Source organism: Nematolebias whitei, chromosome 15 (assembly GCF_014905685.2).
Source record: "Nematolebias whitei isolate Nwh7 chromosome 15, NemWhi1, whole genome shotgun sequence".
Taxonomy (NCBI): Eukaryota; Metazoa; Chordata; class Actinopteri; order Cyprinodontiformes; family Rivulidae; genus Nematolebias; species Nematolebias whitei.
Window position 1 is genome coordinate 24109960 of NC_056512.1, and position 24714 is coordinate 24134673.

Sequence of the window (24714 nt, forward strand, 5' to 3'; positions counted from 1 at the left end):
AGATTTATAAAACCGCACATTCATGGTATTGAATTCATGGTAATGAGCATCCTTTTGTCATCACAATATGTTAGTGCACATGAACATAATGTACAGAATCACATCTCTCTTATTCTCTGATTACAAACCCAGCTTTCACTGCAAGGTCCTGCAAGTTAACAAATCAGATGTTTTGAAAATGTTTTCATTTGTTTGAACTGTTTACACAAATAAAACATCCATCCATCCATCCATTTTCTTTACCCATGTATTCCATTTTGGGTCACGGGGGTCGCTGGTGCCCATGTCCAGCAATCACTGTGCGAGGGGCGGGGTACACCCTGGACGGGTCGCAAGTCCATCACAGGACCACATAGAGACAAACGAGACAAACAACCATTCACTCTCTCACTCACACCTAGGGACAATTTAGAGTTACCAATCAGCCTAACATGCATGTTTTTGGTCTGTGGGAGGAAACCGGAGTACCCGGAGAAAACCCACGCATGCACGGAGAGAACATGCAAACTCCACCCAGAAGGCCCCTGGACCGGGGTTTGAACCAGGGACCTGCTCGCTGAGAGGCAGCAGCTCTACCAGTTGCGCCACCGTGCTGCCCTCAAATAAAACATGTCATTGTTAATTTTTTTAGTTTTTTTTTTATAAAAGTCAAAGCATAATTCAATTAAATTAGTGTTTCTTGAAGGGATGCATACTGCTTGCCACTTTACAAAAGAAGGTTTTAAATAAAGATCTAATAAAGAGCTGGTAGCACTCGGAGCATGAGAATGGGATGACTCTCAGCTTCCACACCACATTTAAATATAGTTTATGTAAAATTAAATGAGTTAAAGTTTGCTGAATTGTTGCCATCTTAAATCAGCTTGACTCCAAAAATCAATTTGTTGTAGATACAATTCTGAGAATTTTAACAATCCAGTCACTTATTCATGAGATATTTTACTAACAGACAAACTCAGACATATGCAATTGTAGATCAAGATAACAGTAATCACGATTCAATAATAAATTGCACAAACAGACAAACAAAATGACACTTAGTAAATGTCTTCCTTACAAGTTTGAAAATAAACTGATATTAATTAATTCTAGTTTTCAGGGAAACATTGATTTTGATATATTGTTTCTAAAACACACCTGCTAAAGAGCTACTCGTTGACTATCAAATATTTTAATTTGTCAATAAAAGTCTAAATTTGTACAGTAAATAGCCTACCTATTTTTCTCATTCCTAAACTGTTTTAGTTTTAACAAATTTTCAAGGTATAACAGCATCAGCAGCACCCCTTAGCAGAAACTTTAATTATCACAAAACTGTAAACGAACTACCATAACTTTAAACCGCTAGTTCAGGTTTGGGTGCAAAAAATGCTGCAAAAATCAATAACAAGAAATATTTGCTTACATTTTAATACATTTGTATTTAAAAATTTAATAAACTGTGGAGATTAAAAAATGTATTCTGATTTTTTTTCCTGTGTTCCTGTAAAACGTTGCAGTTTAACACATTAATACATATTGTGGCTTTATGAAAAGTGTGCTAATACCAATGTAGGCTATTTTTTTTTATATTTTAAATATCAAGAAAAATAACTTTTTGAAAAGGTACATAACCAGATGACCTGACTGAAAAATGTTGGATTGTATACCTGGATTATTGAGCATGGACTTTGTTGTTACACAACCATTTGTTTCTACTAAAAACATTGAATTCTACAACTCTAAAATGTTCTGGCTTTAGCCTTGTAGCAGCTTAGTATTTATAAAAATTATAGTTTGAGCTGTTTAGTGACAGTCCTAACTGTGAAATATTGGAAACGGAAGTTGATCCCGGAACCTTTGGAGGGGAATATTTTACCGAGACACCTGTCGAACAAAGATGGCTGACGTACCAGAAAATGTCCCGGAACGTGAGTTTTAAAAGTTATATTTTTAAGGGTTTGCTGCCTGGAAAATGTATTTCTAGCTCTGTATTTAGCCTGCCAAGCATTTTACTTCCTTCTAGTTTCATTTTTGTGACTTTCAGACAAGTGGCGCCATTTTGCTTCTCTAGTGTCTGCTCGGAATTCGTCGTGAATTTGTAAACAAGGGTCGCAGTAGCTGTCATTAATGATGCTATGGAACAAACATGAACGAGACGGGTCATTTAAGATCGTCTCTTCAACAAAAAAAAAACAAAAAACTACCGATTGTAACAAACAGCTAACAAAAACGCACAGTCCTAGCACTGTTTGGATCTTTTAGATAAAATTAGTGGAGAAAAATGCTTGAATGCAGCAGTAAAATAAAAATGTTCATGAATTAGTTTTTGAGAGAGTCTGAATAGTGAACAACTGAAAAAAAGCTGGATGTTATTACGGTGAAACGCTGCACTACTCGCTAAAAAACTGCTGAGTCATGCCGTGACACCTCAACATTCACAATCTGTTGTTGTTGTTGTTGTTGTTGTTGTTGTTGTTGTTGTTGTTGTTGTTGTTGTTGTTGTTGTTGTTGTTGTTGTTGTTTTGCGTTTTTGCGTGTTCTTTAAATGAGATACGAATTGTATTTTTATTGGCATGTTAATAATATAACTTAAAACTAATTTTCTGGGACCTCTGTGTAACTTTCTGTCTCTCTGTTTATATTTAGAAAAAGTAACTAGGCTAATACTTGACTTGAAATGCAATTATTACAATACTGATTCAAAATAATTTATTATTTATCCTGAAATGTCAGTGGTGACAAAGATACTTTTTACCCATGGAGTTGGGTTTATTATAGAGTTCAGAATCTTACTAACATGGACTCTGAATGTGCACGTTATCATTGTAGACTGCCCGGGTACCGCAAGTGAGCAAGCAGGAAAGTCTGCGTCATGTCAGGGCTGCCCCAACCAGCAGCTGTGTGCATCTGGAGCCACAAAGGCCCCGGACCCTGGTAAAACCTGACCATCACAACACAAATGCATGTAATGGACCTCAAAGTACTCATCCTTCATATCCTCTTCCTCTCTCATCTCAGCTATTGCAGAAATTGGTGCTAAACTGTCAGCGGTCAAACACAAGATCCTGGTGTTGTCAGGAAAAGGAGGAGTGGGGAAGAGTACCTTCAGTGCTCACCTGGCCCATGCACTGGCAAGTGACAACACGAAGGAGGTAAGTGCTTATTTCTGGTCTTATGTTTAAGAAAAGCTTGACAATGCACAAAAGTGTTTTTATTTTAAGTTCAGGGAAAGTTTGAAACGGTTATCGTTTGCAACAAAATGACATCATCCGTAAATATACTGTTCACAGGTATATTCATTTAAACTAGCAACTGCACAATGATAATAAAATCACAACAGAGTGGTGAAGTATGGATTTTCACAGCTGGAATTCACAAAAATACCAAGTTTTCAAAACATACATGGAAAAAAGTGGATAATATGCATTGTGAATAATTAAGTTGCTGACAATATACCATGTTGTGAGTTTCTCCCTGATCCACACTATGGCCAACGAGTGCATATCAACACATTCGAACGCTGATTCTGAAGCTTTTTCGTTGAGTCTGTCAGACGTTTCCTCTGAGAAGTACAACTCAGAGGAAGAAAAAGATGGTGATCACAAAGAGTGAGAGTTTAAGTTACGCTGTTTCGATTGAACTTGTTTGGGCCAGATTTGGCCCTGACTGAAAGCCATGATGGATGCTGCTGTGGATCAGCCAAGCTAATATGAGGACGTTGATCATCTTCAAAACCTAAACTGGACAGAATCTATATTTCTGTTTCAAATCTTCAATTTAATACATTTTAACGAGGGGCTGGTTTCATCTTCTGCCAAGTCAAATCCACACCTCATGTATTCATCTTACAATCTGCTCGACACAGTGGTTTCAGTTATGTGCTAGTAAGGTATAGTATTCATTTTGTACACATGCACACATTTTCCCACTTGCATTCAACCCTGCATGTACTTATGCACATTTATACCCTTCACCTTCTACAGCACCAATCGGGTATAGAAAATTATAATTGGGTGAATATAGCTATGAAAATGCATATTGTTATTGCATTTTTACATTTTGTTTGTGGTTGTTGACAGCCAAACAAATATCCCTTTCTTTAACTAGCCATATTTTGTTGAACTGCTCTGCTGCTGCAGCAAAAATAGAAAGATCTTCATGAGCAACTGCTCAGCCAGAGGATGAATATAATCGTAGTGATGTGAACTACTTGTGTTAATATGTTTTACAGTAGTCCCTCGATGATCGCAGGGGTTACGTTCCACCCCCTCCCCCTGCGATAGGTGAAAAACTGCCAAGTAGGAACGCTATATTTATTTTAGTATTTATAAATATTTTAAGGCTTTATAACCCCTCCCCACACTCTTGCAATGTTCTAATCTCTTAAACCTATATAATTGAAAAAAACATACATATATGTACTGCACAGCAGCTACTGCAAAATTTTACTCACCAGCAGGGCCAGATTAACACTTCGCTGTACCCTGGGCAACAATCTTCAAGGGTCCCATCATCACGACCCCAGAATCACCATAATCTGGCAAAATACTGAATAAATTATCATAATATACAGTAAATATACTTAAAATTCTAACTATCAAGTGTATTTTTATGTATAAAACTCCAAATGTTCATTGACACAAATCATCAAGACTGAATTAAGTTGAACATACTTTGAACACCACATGACACCACATGTGTACTTGTTTAGTAACGTGTTGGCCACTGGTGTCAGAAGCATTTATAATGTGTATTTGGGGTTACACACTGATGGGGAGGTCTGGGGGTCCTCCCCCTGAAAATTTTTAATAAAGTATCAATTATACAGGTAAATCCCATTGAGCCTCGAGGACTCATTTACAAGAGAGACCTGATTTCAACAAAGAAAGATGACAACAATGGACAACAGCAACAACAATAAGCAGTTATAAAAACTCATACTACAGTTTTTTTTTTTTTTTTTTTTTTTTTTTTAACAAATAGGATGGCTAAAAGGAAAAAGGTAACAAAACAAAAAAACAAACAAAAAAAAAAAAAACAGCTAGATACCAAGACAAATGTAGAAAACTAAAAACAGGAACATGTCTGCATTGGACCCTGCCAGGAGTCCAACAGATTCTTAAAGACACTTAGAGAGGTCAAGGTCGAGAGCTTCAAATCTTTTTGTAAGATATTCCAGGAAACAGGAGCGGAGTAGGAGAAGGCCCTTTTGCCAAGTTCAGTCCTCACTGAGGGAACACTGCAGGTAATAATGTCCTGAGAGCGCACTCCGTAGCTGCACTCACGCAGAGACATGTAGGAGGAGATGTATGAAGGCAGCAGACCAAGAAGTGATTTAAAGATGAAAATGTACCAGTGAGAGAGTCTGCGTGAAGTTAATGATGACCAGTTAACCAATGAATACAGGGTGCAGTGGTGGGTACGATAATCACAGCCAGTTATGAATCTTAGTGCACCATGATAGACAGCATCCAACATCTGCAGGGTTCTTGTAGGAGCGTTCATGTAAATAATATCACCAAAATCAATTGAAAGATCAAGTAGATCCCATCTCCTGCATTCTAGTTTTACCTACATCAGTAAACACTTGGAACACCTTGGGATTCCCCTGGAGGAGCTGGTCCAAGTGGCTGGGGAGAGGGAAGTCTGGGCCTCCCCACTTAGGCTGCTACCCCCACGGATTGATGGAAGTAAACACTTGATTCAGTAACTATTTTAGAGCTAATGGCACAACAAGAAGTAGCCTGACCAACAGCTGATTTAATTAATTAAAAATATTATATATTCAAAGGTGACGATTTGATGCCCAAATTAAATTTAAATATATGTAACTTAGTCGACTTCAAATGTAATAAGATTATCAATGAATGTTTGCAACAAAGGATTTACTGAGTATAACAAAGATTCCTTCTAGAAACCTCCTAATATACATCATAAAACCAGTATGATTTCTGCTCCTTCTAATTTGTCAAATGGCCTAAATATCCTAAAGTGAAGGAAAATCAGGTCTCAGGAGAATCAGGAGGTATCAGGTCTCTCTTGTAAATGAGTCCTTGAGGCTCAATGGGATTTACCTGTCTAAATAAAGGTTGAATGAAAATAAAAGAATAATTTAACAATAATAAACAAGATATATCCTGTAGCCATGTTTCTTGAAATAAGATTTAAATTTGAGGTTGATTTGTGTGCCTTTTGTAAATCAGAAGATGAATCCCTCGAGCAATAATAAAAAAAAAAAAGTCAATACAAAGCGTTTGGTCAAACATCAGAAACTGGATTAATCTCAAACTTAACATTCCTTCTTTTCATGCTGATGCCATTTTACTTTCTGTAGATAACTTAAGCTCAGCTTTCTCTGATGCCATAAATATAGTCGTACTTATAACAAAGTACAACATTCACTGTAGTAAGAGGAGTGATAATAACCTCTCCTTCCTGTTTGATGAACGATTTTAAGTCATACTATTCTTCATTAAGTAGATTAAAAATCTGCAAAACTGCTAGAATAATCTCACACCAGATACAAATTTATTGTTTTCATTAAAACAATGTTTCTCAAGGGAAAAAAACTGATGAGCTTGTCAGCAGGTAAGGGGCGTTTACCTTCAGGACAAATTGAGGTTGTAGATTGGTCAGTTATTGACACGCCTTCCGAGTTTATTGACAGGTCACGCTGAAGATCCGATTGACCCCCCCCAAAAAAAAAACGAGAGCTGCAGCAGCCGCACTGGGAGGAGGCGGGGCTGCTCAAATGCAGTGGAAGCGCAGCAGTCTGTCTGTGCTGCACAGGGTAACAAGTAAAGCAGGAGCTAACCAGATATTCTGTTTGTGCCCTCACTGCCCTGGGCCCCTTAGAGATCATGGGCCCCTGGGCAGTTGCCCAGTTGCCCATATGGTTAATCCAGCCATGCTCACCAGCTCTGCAGAAGCTCGGTTCTGGTTGGCCACCCTGCAGCATGATGAAGCCCACCGCCCCGTCCAGGTTGATGTGCACGTGCTACCGCTCCAGGAAGGATACTGCGCGCAAAGCTGCCCAGGATTAGTCCACCACCTCAGCCCAGTACAGACCAGTACTGCGCGACCAGAACCAGGCCGAACCCCACTTCGGTCTGTTCCCTGCAGCCCCCAGGATACGGGTCACACTGAGTCTGGATCAGCTGCAGCCCAGCTACTCACCAGTGAAGATACAACTTCAGCTTCAGGATTATTTGTGACTTTCCTGCCAGTTCTGTCAGATCTTCATAGATAGATCGTTACTTCTGACTTTGTGTTGCAAAACTTTCTTTCCATTTCGGCAGAAAACAGGGGCTGGAAGCACTGTTGGCTTCTGGGTAGCGTAGTTCTTTTGACTGGCCTTACAGTGTAGGCTTATTGAAAGAAAACTACAAAATGGCGGCACCTGTCCGAAGTATTTTTTTCGTTAACTTTTTATCCCGTACCGTCCCAATCACGTGAGTAATATTAAAGTTGACAATTGTTGAGAAACTGCAAAGTAGCGAGGGACTACTGTATTAAACTTTACCTACAGATGAACTGATCACAACAGAAATGTTTCTTCATAACAAAGAGATTATCAGATTTATCTCATTTTCAATGATTTTACATTCAAAGGAGACGAGTGGACACAAACAATGTGAGCCAAATCTACCCAAGCATAACAGCCAAATGATCTTTTCCTCAAGGCTTCTTTTTGTCTGCTTTCTGCATATTTGATTTACAAAAACAACCACTAGAGTCCACTGTAGGCATGAAAATACTGAAGCGTTCCACTCTCACACCTAAAGCAACCATCATCTGCATGACTGCCAGCATGGACCTGGTGTCACCGATTTCCTTCTAAACTTTCCGTCACAGTCGATCGCTGTTTAACTAAACAACATTTCTATTTAAAGACGTGTCGCCTTTTGTGCTAGAGTTTTACACTGAAATCATTTTATATTGAGAAATGATGGGAGTTGAAGCCATTTTGGTCAAACCTTGTAAATGTCAGTACTACTTTATGTGATACTATGAGATCCTGTCAGATATGGTAGCACTCCGAGAAAGAGGTGAGGATGACTTGACATATTCGCACCAATTTTTATTTCTATGTCTGTAAAATTGGCAGAGTTGTTTCAATTTATAATGTTTTTGTAAGTTTACTCAATTGTGTTGGCAAACTGAGGTGCACCACAACCAAGAGGTGCATCTACTGATAACTTTCTGAGAGTTTCATTAAAGTCCAACAAGTGGTTTGTGAGATATTTTGCTACACAATCACAGGAAAAACATTACCTCGAAAGTCCCAACAATGCCTGTTCAGACATAACAAGACATCTCAATCGCTGCATAAAGTTTGCTCTGCAGTCTTTGCCCCATCAGTCCAGTTGGTGTTTGATCAAGAAGGACCATCCTGCATGCGAATCTCCTCAGTTATTGACTGTAAGGAGTTACTGATCTCCTTACATACACATTCACAGCTGATCAGCTGATTGAACGAACAGCTCAGGCTCTCTCCTCCCAGCTCTCAGATCTTCATCTTTATGTGCATTAGCATAAATCACTTCATCACTTTATGCTCAAAATTGAAACCAAATAAAAGTTAGTTTTAAGTTGAAAAATGTTGTTGGCCGACGGTTTACGTAAGTATACACGTTAAAGGTTTGTCGTTTTGGTACAAAGCAAATACAGTAGTCCCTCGTTTATCGCAGGGGATCTGTTACTCTGAAGCACCGCGATAAGTGAAAAACTGTGAAGTAGGAATGGTAGTACAAGTAGTTAGTAGTAGTTTATTTTAGTGTGTGTGTGTGTATGTAAGAATGTATATGTATATAAAGAGTTGTTCTTTAAGTGTTAATCTTGTTAAATTTTTAAAAACCGCAACAGCGAATCCTCCCATGCGCACTTGCTTCACTCAGCTGGTGCAAGTGGAGGAATGCTGGAGAGTTAGCAGCTCTGGCCACGATGGATGAATGGCACCACCCAGGTGAAATGAAGCTGTTTTGACCATTAAATAAACGCGACAGCTCAGCAGTTATGCATAATAAATGTGACTTATACGCCAAAGTGACCTATATATGTTTTTTCCTCTTCGTGATGCTTTTTTTTTTTTTTTTTTGGACTGATGCGACTTCTACTCCGGAGCGACTTATACGCCAGAAAATACAGTATATTTTAAACCCCACACTCTTGCAATATTCTAAAGAATGTTTCTAAACTCTAAACGCTCTAAAAGTGCACAGCATGTCATGATTTCAGCTCTCTGCCAGTGCTCTCGGCCACGCCCACTTCTCCTGCAGAGCAGAGATCAGCTGTGGGCCGCAGGAGGAAGCTTCTGCAACTGTGGGCTGCACACAGGTGCAGCAGGTGCTGCAGCACGTGCGACTCATCCATCAATCAGTTAACTGCCTTCATACATCTCCTCCTACATGTCTCTACGTGAGTGCAGCTACAGCGTGCGCTCTCAGGACATTATTACCTGCAGCGTTCCCTCAGTGAGGACTGAACTTGGCCTTCTCCTACTCTGCTCCTGTTTCCTGGAACACCTTGAAAAAGATAGAAGTTCTTGACCTTGACCTCTCTAAGTGACTTTAAACATCTGCTAAGTTCCTGGGAAAAACCAATGCAGACATGTTCCTGTTTTTAGTTTTCTACATCGCCTTATAATCTAGCTGTTTTTTTGCGACTATTCCTCTTGTTTGTCCTTTTGGTTGCTATTTTGTTTTGATTTGTAAAAAAAAAAAAAGAAGAAACTTAAATTTGTATGTGTATGCCTATTTTATAACAGTCTATTGTTGTCGTTGTTATTCATTGTTGTCATCGTTCTTTGTTAAAATCAGGTCTCTCTTGTAAACGAGTCCTCGAGGCTCAATGGGATGAACCTGTCAAAATAAAGGTTGAATGAATGAATTGTGTGTCATGTCCAATCTTGTTTTGAAAAACCGCGATAGATCGAGGCCGCAATAATCGTACCGCGAAGTAGCGAGGGACTACTGTGCATCTTAAGGCTTAAATGTCACGTTGATAAAGTCGGTGCTTTTGTTTATGCATTATGCAAGTTGTATAATAAGTAGTTTTCTTTATGTTTGCAGAAATGTTTTGAGAAAGTAGCTCTTGAAATTAATGCCACGTCTTTTTAACACGATGCGAGGAAGAATGATAAATCTTGAAGACATTGGAGATTATTTTGTTTGTGATTTAGTGCATGCATGAAATGCAAAGGATTGAGCACCTCTTCGTGTTTGGCCTGATCAAGCCCACGCATCAAAAAGAAATCGAAAGGAAAAATAACCATGTAACTGAGGTAGAGCCTGCATAAATGTAAGGATTGGAGCTGTAGACAGACCAGCTGTGAATACAGAGATAAGTGACTATATAAAAATCAAGGTTTTATGTAGCAACAAGATTAGTTCACCACATTCCTCTTCTCTGATATGTTTATTGTGTTTAAGCTCTAAGGCAGAAGCTCAGCCATTACACACCTCCTCCAGTGGAGCTTCGAAAGAGCTTGGTGGCGTCCGTCCAGCAGAATGTCTCGAGCCACATTCCTATCTCACCTCTACTTATTGCCGTCTCTTGCACGTGTTTTGTCAAAGACAAAAGCAAGAAATGTATTGCCAAGCCCAAACTTGCTCTAAAGATTGTCTCCTGATATAGAATGAAGATCACAACTACGGCAACAGTTAACACGTCAAAGGTTTTCTATCAGAGGTTTCAGACTGGGATCGGTGCTGGAGGTGGTTCTACTAAAAACAAAACAAACCGGCTAGGTACACCCAGTTTGGTTTTACATAGCCAAAACTATGTAATTATGTCACTTCAAAAGCTTCCTTCCAGTAAATATTTGATCCTCCATCTATTGATCTGAATTTCTGAAAAGAAATGCAACGCAGACACTTTATACATGCTGATTTCAAGGATTGTCTTGTAACGTTGTTAGAGACACTGTTTTAAACAATGCGTTGCTATTTGAGTGTTTTTGACAGTTCCAGCTAGCTGGCTACAACTAACAGTGTGAATGTTTATGAAGCATTCACACTATTGTGATCCGTTTTTCTTTCGTATGTTTTTCAGCATCTTTCTCGTTCCACAATTTTTGTGCTATTTCAACAAATCATGAATCAAATCATTCAGGTCAATCCTGCTATGACTTTTGGTAGTGGTGCAACTTTAGCTTTTTGAAATATTTAGCCTTTTCTGCCATTTTTTTTCTCATAGGAAATGAATTGAGCTCATTTTCCATCCTTCAGATCTTCACATCTGTTTACAACCTTTTTTCTGCTCCTTTCACATTTTGTTCTGGTTCAGCTTCTTTCAGCTTCCTTCTGCAAATTTAAACTTTTTTCCAGCTACTTTCAGCTGTTTCTTCAGCTGTTTTGTGTGCTCCTTTAAGATTCTTTCTGCTAATTGTTGTGCTTCTTCTAACTTCTTTCTGCTAATTTGAGCTTATTATGCTCCTTTCAGCTTATTTATGCAAGCTTCAGCTTTTTCTGCAATTTCAGAGATTCACATTCAGAGATTCAGTGATATTTATTTGTCATACACGTGGTACATGAGGTGGGACGAAACTATGTACACAGGGTCCCAGTTACATCCAACATAAGCACAACTTGTAAAGAAAAACAGTAAGATCCGAGTCATGAACTAAGAGTGTATGTAAATTACAGCTACAGTTTAGCTGTTTTTATGCTAATTTTAGCTTTTTCAGCTAATTCCAGATTTTTTGCACTCATTTAAACTTTTTTCAGCCTAATTGGGCAAACGTGTGTTCTTTCCACTTTTTTCTGCTAACTTAAACTTGTTCTAACTTTTCAGCTACCTTTTGTAGCATGTTTTTAGCTAATTTCAGCTGTTTTCACTCAGATAAATTCAAGTTTTTCATTTGAATTTCTGTTACTTTCAGCCTAATTAACTGCTTTATGTTAATTTCAGCTTGTTATGCTCCTTCCAGCTTTTTCAGCTCTTTCAGCTACTATTTAGCTCTTTTGATGCTAGAATGAACTTTTTCAGCTAATTTCACTTTTTTTTTTTTAGCTCATTCCAGTCCTTTCCACATCCTTCTGATAGTTTTATTTATTTATTTATTTTTTTTGCCATTTTAGCTACTTCTCGTCTATTTTTTTTTAGCTAATTTCCTAATTGTTGTGCACATTTCTGCTTATTTAAACCTAATTCAGCAAATATGCGTTCTTTCTGCTTTCGGCTGATAATTTAGGCTTGATCTTCTATTTCAGCTACATTTCAGCATGCTTTAGCTAATTTCATCTGTTTTTCGGGAAGTTCTTCTGCACTAAGCATTCACATTGCATTTTTGCAGGAAATGCAATTTCTCTAGTTTTATTTTAGTTGAAGCTGCATGTTTGTTTTGTACAAACTAAACAAACTAAAAGTTTAACTGAGTTTTAAACATGGCACTTACAATATCTTCACTTGTTATAGATCTCGATGTCAAAATGGATTCTTTCTCCTGCTCTTCAAAGAGATGCTGCTAAAATGACACTTAAAGAGTTTATTTATTTAATTAATTAGTTTGATTGTGTTGCTGGAGCTCTTCCTTTGGGAAACAGAAAGAAGTGGTTCAGAGAAAGCTCTTTTCTCTTTTCTTCACCATTTCCCTGTTTTTAGGTGGCCCTCCTGGATGTGGATATCTGCGGTCCGTCCATTCCCAGGATCATGGGCTTGGAGGGTGAACAAGTAAGTCATTTAGAAAAAAGGTTGAAACCATTTGATTCTCCGAACCATTTGTAATATTTCAATCACAACACGTATTGTAAGTTTTAAACTTAAAATGACGTGTGTCTTTGTTTGATTTGAGATCCTTTACACACAGATTCCTTGAACTGAGGGAAACATTTCTTTGTAACACGTCTGGTTCTGTCTCTTCTGTTCTGTCACATGTAGGTTCATCAGAGTGGCTCCGGCTGGTCTCCTGTGGTGAGTCACTTCAGACAGATTTCCACATTTAATGGTCACATTGTTTGAAAACAATGAATAGAATCAAGTTTGTATTTTATCCTGTGTGTTTGCAGTATGTAGATGACAACCTGGCAGTTATGTCTATTGGCTTTCTGCTCAGTAGTCCTGATGATGCAGTGATCTGGAGAGGACCCAAGAAAAATGGTGTGTCCATGTGTAGTTTTTAGTTAATAGTTTCTGAATGTTGGAAAACTACAACTTGTGTGAATTTGTCTTGAAATAGGGATGATCAAGCAGTTTTTAAGGGATGTTGATTGGGGGGAGCTGGATTACCTCATCCTGGACACTCCACCCGGCACCTCTGATGAACACTTGTCAGTCGTGCAGTACCTCAGCTCCACTCATGTTGACGGAGCGGTCATCATCACCACACCACAGGTATGCCACTTTTTTCTGTCGGTTTAGGGTTCTTGGCTCTGACTTGACTTTTTGAAATAGCCACTTGAGCAGAATGTGTAGGATTGTTGTCATTCATAAAGATAAACCTTCGTTACACTTTCTGTTCCCTACCAGGCTAAAAACTCTACATCTCAGAGGCAGTGGTGTTTAGTGTAATTCATACATTTTTCAAAACCTTCTGATGTGAAACATCATGATGCTTCCAACATGGTTTATTTTTGTACTCAAGTTCTCAGGGGGATAAGTGTTGGGTTTGTGTTACACACCAATTATCTTTGTTTTTATTTATTTTAGTGCAATATATTAAATTTTTTCGTACCGTAGTAGTAATAGATTTACTGGTTCTCCAGATGATGTTGAGTCATACAAATACTCAGGTTAGCACGCTAACAGGAAAGTCATATAAAACACCTGCCTGGCTGTTTTATTCCTAAACACACGCTGTATTTAACCAACAGGTTATTACAATATAACACCTGCTCTCCAGTTTGATTTGTCCTGCTGCCATGTGGGTCAAAATGGCCCCCATTGACCCAAGGGAAGTACAAGGGTTAAAAAAACTAATGTTAACAACTTGTGCTTAAATGAACATTTTTCTGAAAAAAGGCTTATCTTGTTTGTTTCTTTTGGTGATTTTTACGGCTTCGTCTTATGCTTTTCTATAGATATCTCAAGGAGCAATAATAATAATAATTTTTCATAAAAGTACTTTTACAAAGAGAAAACTAAAACAATGGCAAAAAATAAACTTGCTGTATTCGTATATAAACATTTCTTAGAACGGCAAGATTCATGCTCAGTAATCCAGGTAAAATTGCCATCACTGTTCAGTCAGGTCATGTGGACGGTTTGTTGTTGTTGAGAGACATTTCGTCCTTCATCCAAAGGACTTCATCAGTCTAAGGAGCCACAAACAAACAGTCCCACAAGCAGCACACTCCCAAAGTGGTCCAACAAGTTTGCTGGTGATAAGATGGTTTCTGGGGGCCGCCCTCTCCCCCGTCGACTCCTCTGAGGCCGCCACAGCCAAAGTGGTTCAAAACATCAAAGTTCATGCTCAATAATCCTGTTTAATAATAATTATTTCTTAAAAGACTTTCACTACACATAGAGAGTTACTAAACACTGTGAATGCCATTGTTGAAATCAAACAGTCTTCGGTTAATTCATCCTGTTGGTGCTCGTGTCTGTACACAAACTGAGTCTTTGCTGAGTCACCTACAAGCTTAATAGTTGTATGACTATTTAGGCCTGACACAGCAATAAGAGACAGCTACTAGTATAAAGAACTGTAAAGGGAATTTCCATCTTTAAAGGTTGTGTGCATACCGCATATACTTTCACTGCATCTGTTTTGCCTTGTACTTGTAATGTGATGCATTTCCTAAAAAGATGTTAAATGTCTTTGTTCATTTGATGGTTTATTTGTAAGTGATAACTTTATCTTTAACCACAACTGTAACGAACCATAAAAATCTTGGGGTGGAAAACCAAACCCAAAGGCCACAACATCATTTTGGGAGTTTCGTTCTGTTGTTATATTTAGGTTATTTGGGGGAAAAAAATGCAATTTATATCAACTTTGTTTTATTTTACTGTTACTAACTAAAAAGACAAAATACTACGGTTAAACTTTTTGAAACTTTTCCTCATCTTTGTTAGATTTATAAAAAAACAAATTGTGTTTATAACCTACTGAGAGTTGTCATCCTGATATGAAGACACGGGCTTTCATCACACTCATAATTTTTTTTTAGTTCAACTTTGACCTGTCCTTATTTAGAAATACTAGTTATGAAGTTTAATTTTTAATTTTAAAGTATCTCTTTTAACCAGGGGTCAATAGGGCCCCTGTATATATACAATAAATATAATTAACCAAGATTACTCTGTGGGTAATGTTTGTTTCAAGTGATTTTAAATGCTCGTTCGTGCCCCTCAAATCACTTTCCACTGAACTCGGTGCGACACTGTTTAAAAGAAACATTTCCTGATAGTTTTGGTTTGGTCTTGTGACATTACACTTCAGCCAAAACACTTCCTCATACCTTAAGTTACAGTGTAACCATAACTAATGTGCATGCCAAGCTAAAATTACCATGAGAAACAAGCAACATTTTATTATTTTGGTTGGCTCTTATCAAAGTTTTTCTTTTCTCTCTCTTTTTTTTTATTACTATTAATCATTTCAGTACATTCAAACAAGAAAACTGTTTAGTTTATTGCTCTTTCATCAGCCATCTTTTCATACACCCCCTCTCCCTCCTTCACACCTCCTTCTTTTACTTACTGACTTGTTTTTTTTGTTGTTGTCATCTTCTAGGAGGTGTCATTGCAGGATGTGCGAAAGGAAATCAGGTTCTGTCAAAAGGTTAAGCTGCCGATCATTGGAGTGGTGGAGAACATGAGCGGATTTGTCTGCCCCAAATGCAAGGTCACTGACTCAAATATACAGACACAGTTACTCAATAAAGACAATGACTAATGCTCGTTTACCTCAACAACATTGTAAATATTAACCTTACTGACAACTGGTTCTGTTGTTTTAAAGCTGCATGCAGGGAGCACAGTATTGCTCATTCATGTCTGTGATGATGAACTTTCCAACTTGGTGAAGAAAGGTGTGCAGACAACATTTCTTAGTCCAGTTCACAGAAATGTGCACACAATGCACAAAAAAGAGGAACAGTGCAAGTTAACCACAACACCAACATGCCCTTTACTTTCTTTTTGCTGTATTTGTGTATTTGTTTAGTTTTTTCTCTGCTGACTTAAAGGTTCATCTACACTGTATTTACAGCCACATGCAGCTCAGTGTGTGAACTTACCTGTCAACTTTTGTTTGTTTGTTTGTTTTATGTACAAAACTAAACAACAGACCAAATGGTTTCTCTTGGACAGATGGGTGCAAAAAAGTATTTGTATGCTTATGAGCCTTATCGCTTTAGGAATGAAGCTTTGCACATTTTTGGTTGTTCTTGATTTGACGTAATGATATCTTTCATCAGATGATGCAAGATTAAACAATCCACAGGAGGGGTGAGACAGATCTCTTAGAAGGGAGGTAGGGGTTTTCGTCTTGCATCTTCCCTTAAAATTGGGAGCAAAACTTCAGGAATTTTCTTAGCACTTATCATGGCATGTTGCATAGATGTCTTGCCCATTACACTGCAGCAGTACACTCGTGTCTTAGTAGAGTAAAGGCCCCCGCACACTCGAATGTACTCGAAGCGGATGCCCGCAAGCCCTGTCCGCGCAAAGATACATTTTTACGACCACGCACGTGTACTCTGTGTTGCACAATAAACTGCCCAGCGACGGACTGTTTTATATGCGACACCATTGTATTAAATTCCCCTTCTTCCTTCCTGGTCTGGTTTAATGGCCTTTTTTTTTTTTTGCCAAGAGACAAGCGATCTCTTCCTCCTCTGTTGACGCCATCACTGAAATTGTGAGAAATGAAGGAATTTGTCACAAGAGAATTAAAATCAGGTCCAGCGTGGCTGCGGGAGGATCTGGAGATTTCCTGGTGGGCCGGTCTGATGTGTGGGCTGCAGGGCCAGGGCTCCCTGTTTTTGTTTGTTTTTTTATTTAGAACTTTTTATTAACAACATATAAACACAGAGCACCGCTGCTGCTGTTCCTGGGCTGCCAGCTGCCTCTACCCAGGGCCGTCGGCAGCTCTCAGTTTTTTGGGGTTTTTTGGCAACCTGTCAATCAATCCAGTAGGCGTGTCAGCAAATGACCAATCGGCAACCTCAATTTGTCCCGAAGGTAAATGTCCCTTGCCTGCAGAGCTGGGCTACAGCCCATCAGGGTGTACACTCGAGTATGACGTCTCAACCTTCTGCGGTCAGTGCATGCTGAGTCCGCGCGACTCACAGAGTACACACAGCACACCCAAGTATGTGGGAGCCTTAAAGTTCAAAGGACTGAGTACACATCCCTGAGTAGTTCCTGTGTTCATTTAAATAGTGTGACATTTTACTGCCAGCACTTGCAGTCTTTTGGGTTTTTGACAAGGAATACAAAATCCATTTCCAGAGTTAAGTTTTTATTCTGAGTAAGTAGGGCGTTACTGTAAACTGCTGAAGGATAATGGTATTTAAGTCTGAAGAGAAACGAGACGAACAGAATCTTGACATGGCTGTTCTTTTTCATTACGTGGAATAATATGTGCAGGGCATGTGTGCTCACATTATGGGACTGGCAGAATTAAGCAAACTGTAAGGGGTTCTCTTAGCTGGTGGGTTATTAAATGTCTTTAAACAGCCATTTAAATTATTTGGTTTATTGTGATAGGAGTCATCACTGGTGACCCACCCACTTATGATGTTTCTGTTTAGTGTTTTATGTCTTAATTATTTTTTTTTTCTTAATAGCTCAGGAAAGTTCACTTCTTGCCAACCTGAAGCAAGTAGGTATCTCTGCAGCCAAATTCGGAAGGCGTATCTGGGCGATCATATCTGATTGGACTATATGAAAAGAGGCGTGTCTGGCCGGCCGCATCTGATTGGACGATAGAAAAATGGGCGTGTCTGGCCGGCCATATTTGATTGGACGATAGAAAAATAGGCGTGTTTGGGCGGCCACATCTGATTGGACGATAGAAAAAAAGGCTGAACGATAAAATGCCGTAACCACAGACACATTATGTCTAAAAACAAGGTGTTATTGGCAGATTGTGTTACCCACAGGCATATTATGTCTATGGTATTAACCGGTTCGACATTAGCGGCGTCTCAGGTTCAACACTGGCGGCGGCGTCTCGGTTCTACATTGCTCCAGTATGCTGCCGCGGCGTCTCCGTAACTTCTTTTTTCGACTCTCTTAACACAGAACTTCCGGTTACATTTCAAAATAAGAGCAACATAACTGGGTAGTGGGGAGAGCTAAATGTTTGGGTTTTTTTAATACCTAGCCATAACATTAAAAAACAAATTCCATTTTGGTTGTTGAAAAATGTGAACAAAGTTACAATCGATTCATAAAGAAAGAAAAATATTAATGATACTTAAAGTGGCCTTGGGACAAAGAATGTTTCCTTTAACTTCACATTTTCTTGTTCAACCTGCAGTCACTACAGATGAGTGATTCTCAGGTTCTGTCAGATTTCTGCACCTGGAGCAGGTATTCTGTTTACTGGTTAACTTCCTCAGCTGTCTCACATTTTAAAGGTCAACCCTACTCCATGTTTCAGTAGAAAACGAGCACATTTAGGAGTCAGTACATAACCAGACTTTTGGCCCTCACACCTGTACCCAGTTGCTTATGCTGCATGATGAGATCAGATTTATCCATATTTTAGAAATTACATTTAGCTTAGTCGACAAAACAATACAAATGAAGACCGTCTTAAAAAACCTCTTGGTTTGGCAGTAAGCAGAATGATTTCAAACTGACATCTTGGCTAAAGGTAAAATAAAAATCTTTGTGTTCTCAGAAAAGTTGTTTCAGGACCTCCAATAAACTTATGTACACATCAAAGCACACAAGACAGATTCAGGAATTCTCTTTGTTTTCCAGATTTCACATTTGTTATTACCTTAAAACATACTCAGACAACATTTGATGCATCATTGAATTTTTTTATTGTGTTTATTGGGACATCCATTTTTAGAAGTCATCGTAGCATCTGTTGGAAACACAGAACATAGTACAGTTAGGGTGTTGCTAGTTGTTACTTAATCCTGGATTGGATTTTAAAGTTAATTTTGATATTTTTTTCACAAGGAAAAAAAAAGTTGATTTCCTAAAGTTTAACTATAAATGAAGGAATTTGTGCATTCAGGTAATTTAAAATTAAGTAATTTCTCTAACATCCAACCCATTTTAGCCACTGAGCCATACCAAACACCCATAATCTATTCTTGAATGAATTATTGACTATTATTGACAAATTACAGACTTTTTATTGAATAAGTTATTACTCATTATTGAATCATTGACAATTTACACTCATGTTTGTGTTAACTCATGTTGCAACAAGGTCAGCAACTTTTGACTATTACTATGAACTATGTTAAACTTTGGAGGTGATTTATTTTGAAAAGCAACACCCAGTTGTTGTAAACGTGCACAGTGAGAGCTGCTGGAGCCGAGTGGAGGTTCACTTTACCTCAGTGCGTTACGACAACAACGAGAGAACGGTCGAAACTATCGTGACCTACAATAAACGTACTTCAATAAAATGCATAAGTGAAAACATAACATACTTTATAAGTACAATAAATCATATTTCTTTGTCAAACATCGCAAAGAAACGTTACCTCATCAATAATCCTCGTGACTTTGAGGGTTACCCACAGCCAATCAGTGTTCGCCGCCCATAAACGCCTATTCGCCAGAAACGCCCACTTTTGGTCTGCAGAGAACCCCTTCTCACCTGAAGGCTACTTTGTCTGAAAGATGCCTTCCTAAATCTCCACCTTCATCTGACTTCTGATGTGATTCAGGGGTTTTACTTTAATCTGCTTGGGTACTGAATATTAGGATGACTGTGACATCACTCATGCACTTTTCTGTGTGCCTGAATATATAATGAGTTGCTACATTCATGGTGTGTGAGAGCCTCTCTAGCATGTTTCAGTTAATCAACAATCACTTACTCAACCATCTTTCATACACATAATATGAATGTGTCTCAAAGCAGTTTTGAATGCTGGGAAAACGTAATCTGAGAATTTAGGATGTGCATAAGGGACTACTTTGTCAGCCCTTTTCATATAAATCTGATTCCATATGTTTAGTGGGGTGAACAAAGTACTAATGTTTCAGCTGAACTGTTTTTAAGTTTGCATAGTTGAAATGTCCAGAAGTCACAATGAAACTGACTGGGTGTGTAACTTTAACTCATTATAATAGGATCAGATGAGCCCTCGACAGTGTTTTGAATTTTCATTATTGGTAGAAGTGCCGACATTTTGCGTTTTTTTACTACATCCATCATTAACTGAGTTATTAGCAATCACATTGTTGCTGCTGTGTTGTTAATGTACCCACACAGGTCACCTCTGTTCTTAATGGAGCTCTCTTTAATCTTGTCTACACAGAAAGTAAGCCCATCCAACTAGATTTGTAGCAGTCATAAATGTTGCAGTGAAGCCAGGTTTTAGTTGAAACAAGAAGCAGAAGAGCAGTCTGTGGTGTGCCTCAGCCAGACCTGATTGTTTGCTGTTTTCCTCTTCTAAGAATTGTCTGTTTTCAGTGTGTTCTACTTCTACTGCTTTCACCTTTGCAGGACAAACCTGTTCTTCTAAACAGCTTGATGCACAGTCCCCGCTCCCTAATGGGAGGTCTGTAATCATCCATATTTTTTTTTCAAGAGAAGAGTAGAGTACAGGTGCTGGTCATACAATTAGAATATTATGAAAAGTTGATTTATTTCAGTAATTCCATTCAAAAAGTGAAACTTGTATATTATATTCATTTATTACAAACATACTTATATGTTTCAAATCTTTATTTCTGTTAATGTTAATGATTATAACTGACAACTAATGAAAACCCCAAATCAGTATCTCAGAAAATTAGAATATTACTTAAGACCAGGAAAAAAGGATTTTTTTAGAAATGTTGGCCAACTGAAAAGTATGAACATGAAAAGTATGAGCATGTACAGCATTCAATACTTAGTTGGGGCTCCTTTTTTTCTGGATTACTGCATCAATGCAGCGTGACATGGAGTCGATCAGTCTGTGTCACTGCTCAGGTGTTGAGAGCCCATGTTGCTCTGATAGAGGTCTTCAGCTCTTCTGAATTGTTGGGTCTGACGTATCACATCTTCCTCTTCACAAGATTTAGGTCAAGGTTAAGGTCAGACGAGTTTTCTGGCCAATTAAGAACAGGGATACCATGGTCCTTAAACCAGATACTGGTAGCTTTGGCACTGTGTGCAGGTGCCAAGTCCTGTTGGAAAATGAAATCTGCATCTCCATAAAGTTGGTCAGGAATCAGGAAATGCTCTAAAACTTGCTGGTAGACGGCTGCGTTGACCTTAGACCTCAGAAAACACAGTGGACCAACACCAGCAGATGGCATGGCCCCCCCAAACCATCAGTGACTGTGGAAACTTGACACTGGACCTCAAGCAACGTGGATTCTGTGCCTCTTCTCTCTTCCTCCAGACTCTGGGACCTTGATTTCCAAAGGAAATGCAAAATTTACTTTCATCAGAGAACATAACTTTGAACCACTCAACAGCAGTTCCAGGTGAGACGCTTCTGATGCTGTCTCTTGTTCAAGAGTGGCTTGACACAAGGAATGCGACAGCTGAAACCCATGTCTTGCATACGTCTATGCGTGGTGGTTCTTGAAGCACTGACTCCAGCTGCAGTCCTCTTTGTGAATCTCCCCCACATTATGGAATGGGTTTTGTTTCACCATCCTCTCCAGGGTGCGGTTATCTCTATTGCTTGTATACTTTTTTTCCTACCACATCTTTTCCTTTCCTTCATCTCTTTTAATGAGCTTGGAGACAGAGCTCTGTGAACAGCCACCCACTTTAGCAATGACCGTTTGTGTCTTGCCCTCCTTGTGCAAGGTGTCAATGGTCGTCTTTTGGACAAATGTCAAATCAGCAGTCTTCCCCATGATTGTGTAGCCTACAAAATTAGACTGACAGACCATTTTAATGCCTTTGCAGGTGTTTTAGTTAATTAGCTGATTAAAGTGTGGCGCCAGGTGTCTTCAATATTGAACTTTTTCACAATATTCTAATTTTCTGAGACACACAATAGCTTTTGGTCAGAACAGCTTCCATTCCAAGTTAATACTCGGGATAACAGCTTAGCACTAAACGAAACAATTGTGAGCTGTTGGCTACAGAACACCCTTTAATTTATTTGAGTCTAGTGAAAGCAGATTTTTTTTAGAAAGAAACTTGAGAAATCCACTGACATTCTGCATTGTCTACTACTAATTTGAGTTTTGCTTCCTTTATCAAATATGTAGAAGCTAACTAACTAACGTGGACTGTCAGAATAGAAGAGAGTTTACTTCGGAACTAAAACAAATGAGTCATGAGTTCAATCTTGTATCGACTTTATGGTAAAAACTATAAGTGTTTCCTTAATGTAGGGACAATTGTAAGTTTATGGTGACAAATATCATGAGTACCAGTGCTTTGTGGACGATGCAAAGACGACCTTTTAGAAATGCCTCTGGCCATTTTTAAATTGATGTGAGCTTTCATAAATAAAGCCAACATCTTTAAAATGTTTGAGGAGCTCGTCTTATAAAATGTGTCAAACATTTCTCATTCTAAATCTCAGTCGTCATTGCTACATCACACCCTTAAACTGTGATGTCAGCTTACATATAATGGCTGTTTCAACTCTGTTACTACCTTGCTTGGTGGTTCAAAAGCATAACAGTAGGGAGTTGACTCCAACCACCCATGACTCTTTAGTACTTTGATAATCCACACTAGAGACTTCAAAGAGACTCCTCAGGCCTGGCTTGAAAATGTTTTAAGGGATATGTAGGAGCATGTAAGTTTGAACATTTAGCTGACTTATGTTGAAGACAAGTCCTCATTTGAAGGAGACGGGCCATAACTTGGGAGCCCAGAATTGTTAGTCTAATAATTTTCTCATCATTAGTGAACCATTAATGGTGTTTTTCTAACAGAATGCTTACATTGATCCCATTTTACTCAGAGCTTATTATTGCGTCATTGCAAACAGAACAAAGCTAGTTTAGCACTTGTTCTTGATACCCACCTTAAGTGTCAGTTCAGCTTAGGCCTGTCACGATAACAAATTTTGCTGAGCGATTGTCTCAGAAATTATTGCGATAAATGATACTATTGTTTGAAATTTGACAATAATTTGTAATTATTGTCAAATTTAAGAATAAATGTGTTAATTTGTTTTGCATGTAGTACATTTTTTCGACCACCGGATGGCAGTATAAGACTGTTTGAACCGAAGGATAGCTAGTGAGGAAGCGAGCAGCGTGTGTCTTAAGAAAAATGGGAGAGAGGCCCCTTGACGTGACATGGTCTGTCTCTCTTTGGTTCTCAAAATGGCGGCCGCTCTGTGGGGTTTGAGCTCTTTAGCATAGCATTTTTCACACAAAGCTTTTAATAAAAAATTAGTAAACAAGTTCTCAGCTTCTTTTTGCAGAGAAAAACAACTTTTTACACAAAGGCACATGTTTCAACCGTGAATTTTGGAGCTTCGACAAGAAGGAGGTTTTTCCCGAGGTTGGCCTGTTGGCTTAGCTCGTAGATTAGCTTCTCAGCTTAGTTGCTTTTAACAATCCAAAAACACGATTTTGGATTGTTAAAATGGATTTTCAAGAGAAAAGAGAAAGGGAGGGGTTTGTGAAGGGCACCGGAGTTGAGCCTTTTGTCATCCAGTGTCTTTAGTAGAAAGAGAGAGACGAAGCAATGATAAAGCCGATAAATGAAAATGAGGTTGATAATTTTAATTTATCATGCGATTAATTGATTTGTTGTTTATCTCAAAAGACCTAGTTCAGCTTGTTAAATATTAAACATCTAAGTTTGATATGATTTTATGCTGAACACGAGGGCTTTAAATAAACAGTTGCACTGTGGAAAAAATGCATTTGCAGGTTGTTTTTGTGCCTCAACTCCTCACGTTTAGATTGAAACAGTAATTATGCTGTTGAGGTATAGGCTCTGCAAATGCATACTAAATGTTTTTGTTTTTTTAACCTCTCTTGTAGAACACCTCACAGATTTTCCCCCCAACCACCGGAGGTGCTGAGAAAATGTGTGCGGACCTTAGTCTACCTCTGTTAGGCAAAGTGCCTTTGGACCCGAGGATAGCACAGAGCTGTGATGAGGGCCGGTCTTTCCTCAATGAAGTGCCCGACTCTCCTGCAGCCAAAGCCTACCAAACTATTGTGCAAAGTGAGTCAGTTTTCAGAGTCTATTTGTGCTTTATTACATTGTGTTGTGGATTTTGATATCTAAGGAAGTTCGACGCAGACACAGACATATTCTGTTTTCTAGTGAAGGCCCTTTATAATTTTTGATGACTTTATTGTTTAGTTTGCCCAGATCCTGATTAAATGGAATGAAAGAAGAAGTATTTATTTTACAAATAGGAAGCAGTCAACTAAAGAGGAAGAAGAATTGGTTAAAAAAAAAAAAAAAATCCTTCAGCATGATATTTATTGTGATATAAATAAGAAGTGATTTGAGGCTCTTATAAAAAAAATAAAAGTTAATTTCAAAAATTGAAGCACATCCATCTTTTCTCTCTCTATCTCTCTCTATCTCTATCCCTACCAGGTATCCAGGACTACTGTTCTAAAAGAGTGACAGAGGTGCAGAGCACACCCTGACCCCCATCCTGTTGGGATTGGAAAAAACTGAGACAAGAGCGTGATAGAAAACTGCATCAC

At 38.5% G+C, this 24714-nt stretch overlaps 1 protein-coding gene across 1 annotated transcript; it reads left to right on the plus strand.

Moving 5' to 3' along the window:
- Positions 1-1862: 1862 nt before the first annotated feature.
- nubp1 (nucleotide binding protein 1 (MinD homolog, E. coli)) lies at positions 1863-24714 on the plus strand. Its single transcript, XM_037689512.1, has 10 exons — positions 1863-1910; positions 2812-2916; positions 3001-3134; positions 12586-12654; positions 12862-12894; positions 12990-13080; positions 13160-13314; positions 15659-15769; positions 24031-24217; positions 24602-24714. The coding sequence occupies exons 1-10, from the start codon at positions 1880-1882 to the stop codon at positions 24652-24654; spliced, it is 969 nt and encodes a 322-aa protein (XP_037545440.1). The 5' UTR covers positions 1863-1879; the 3' UTR covers positions 24655-24714.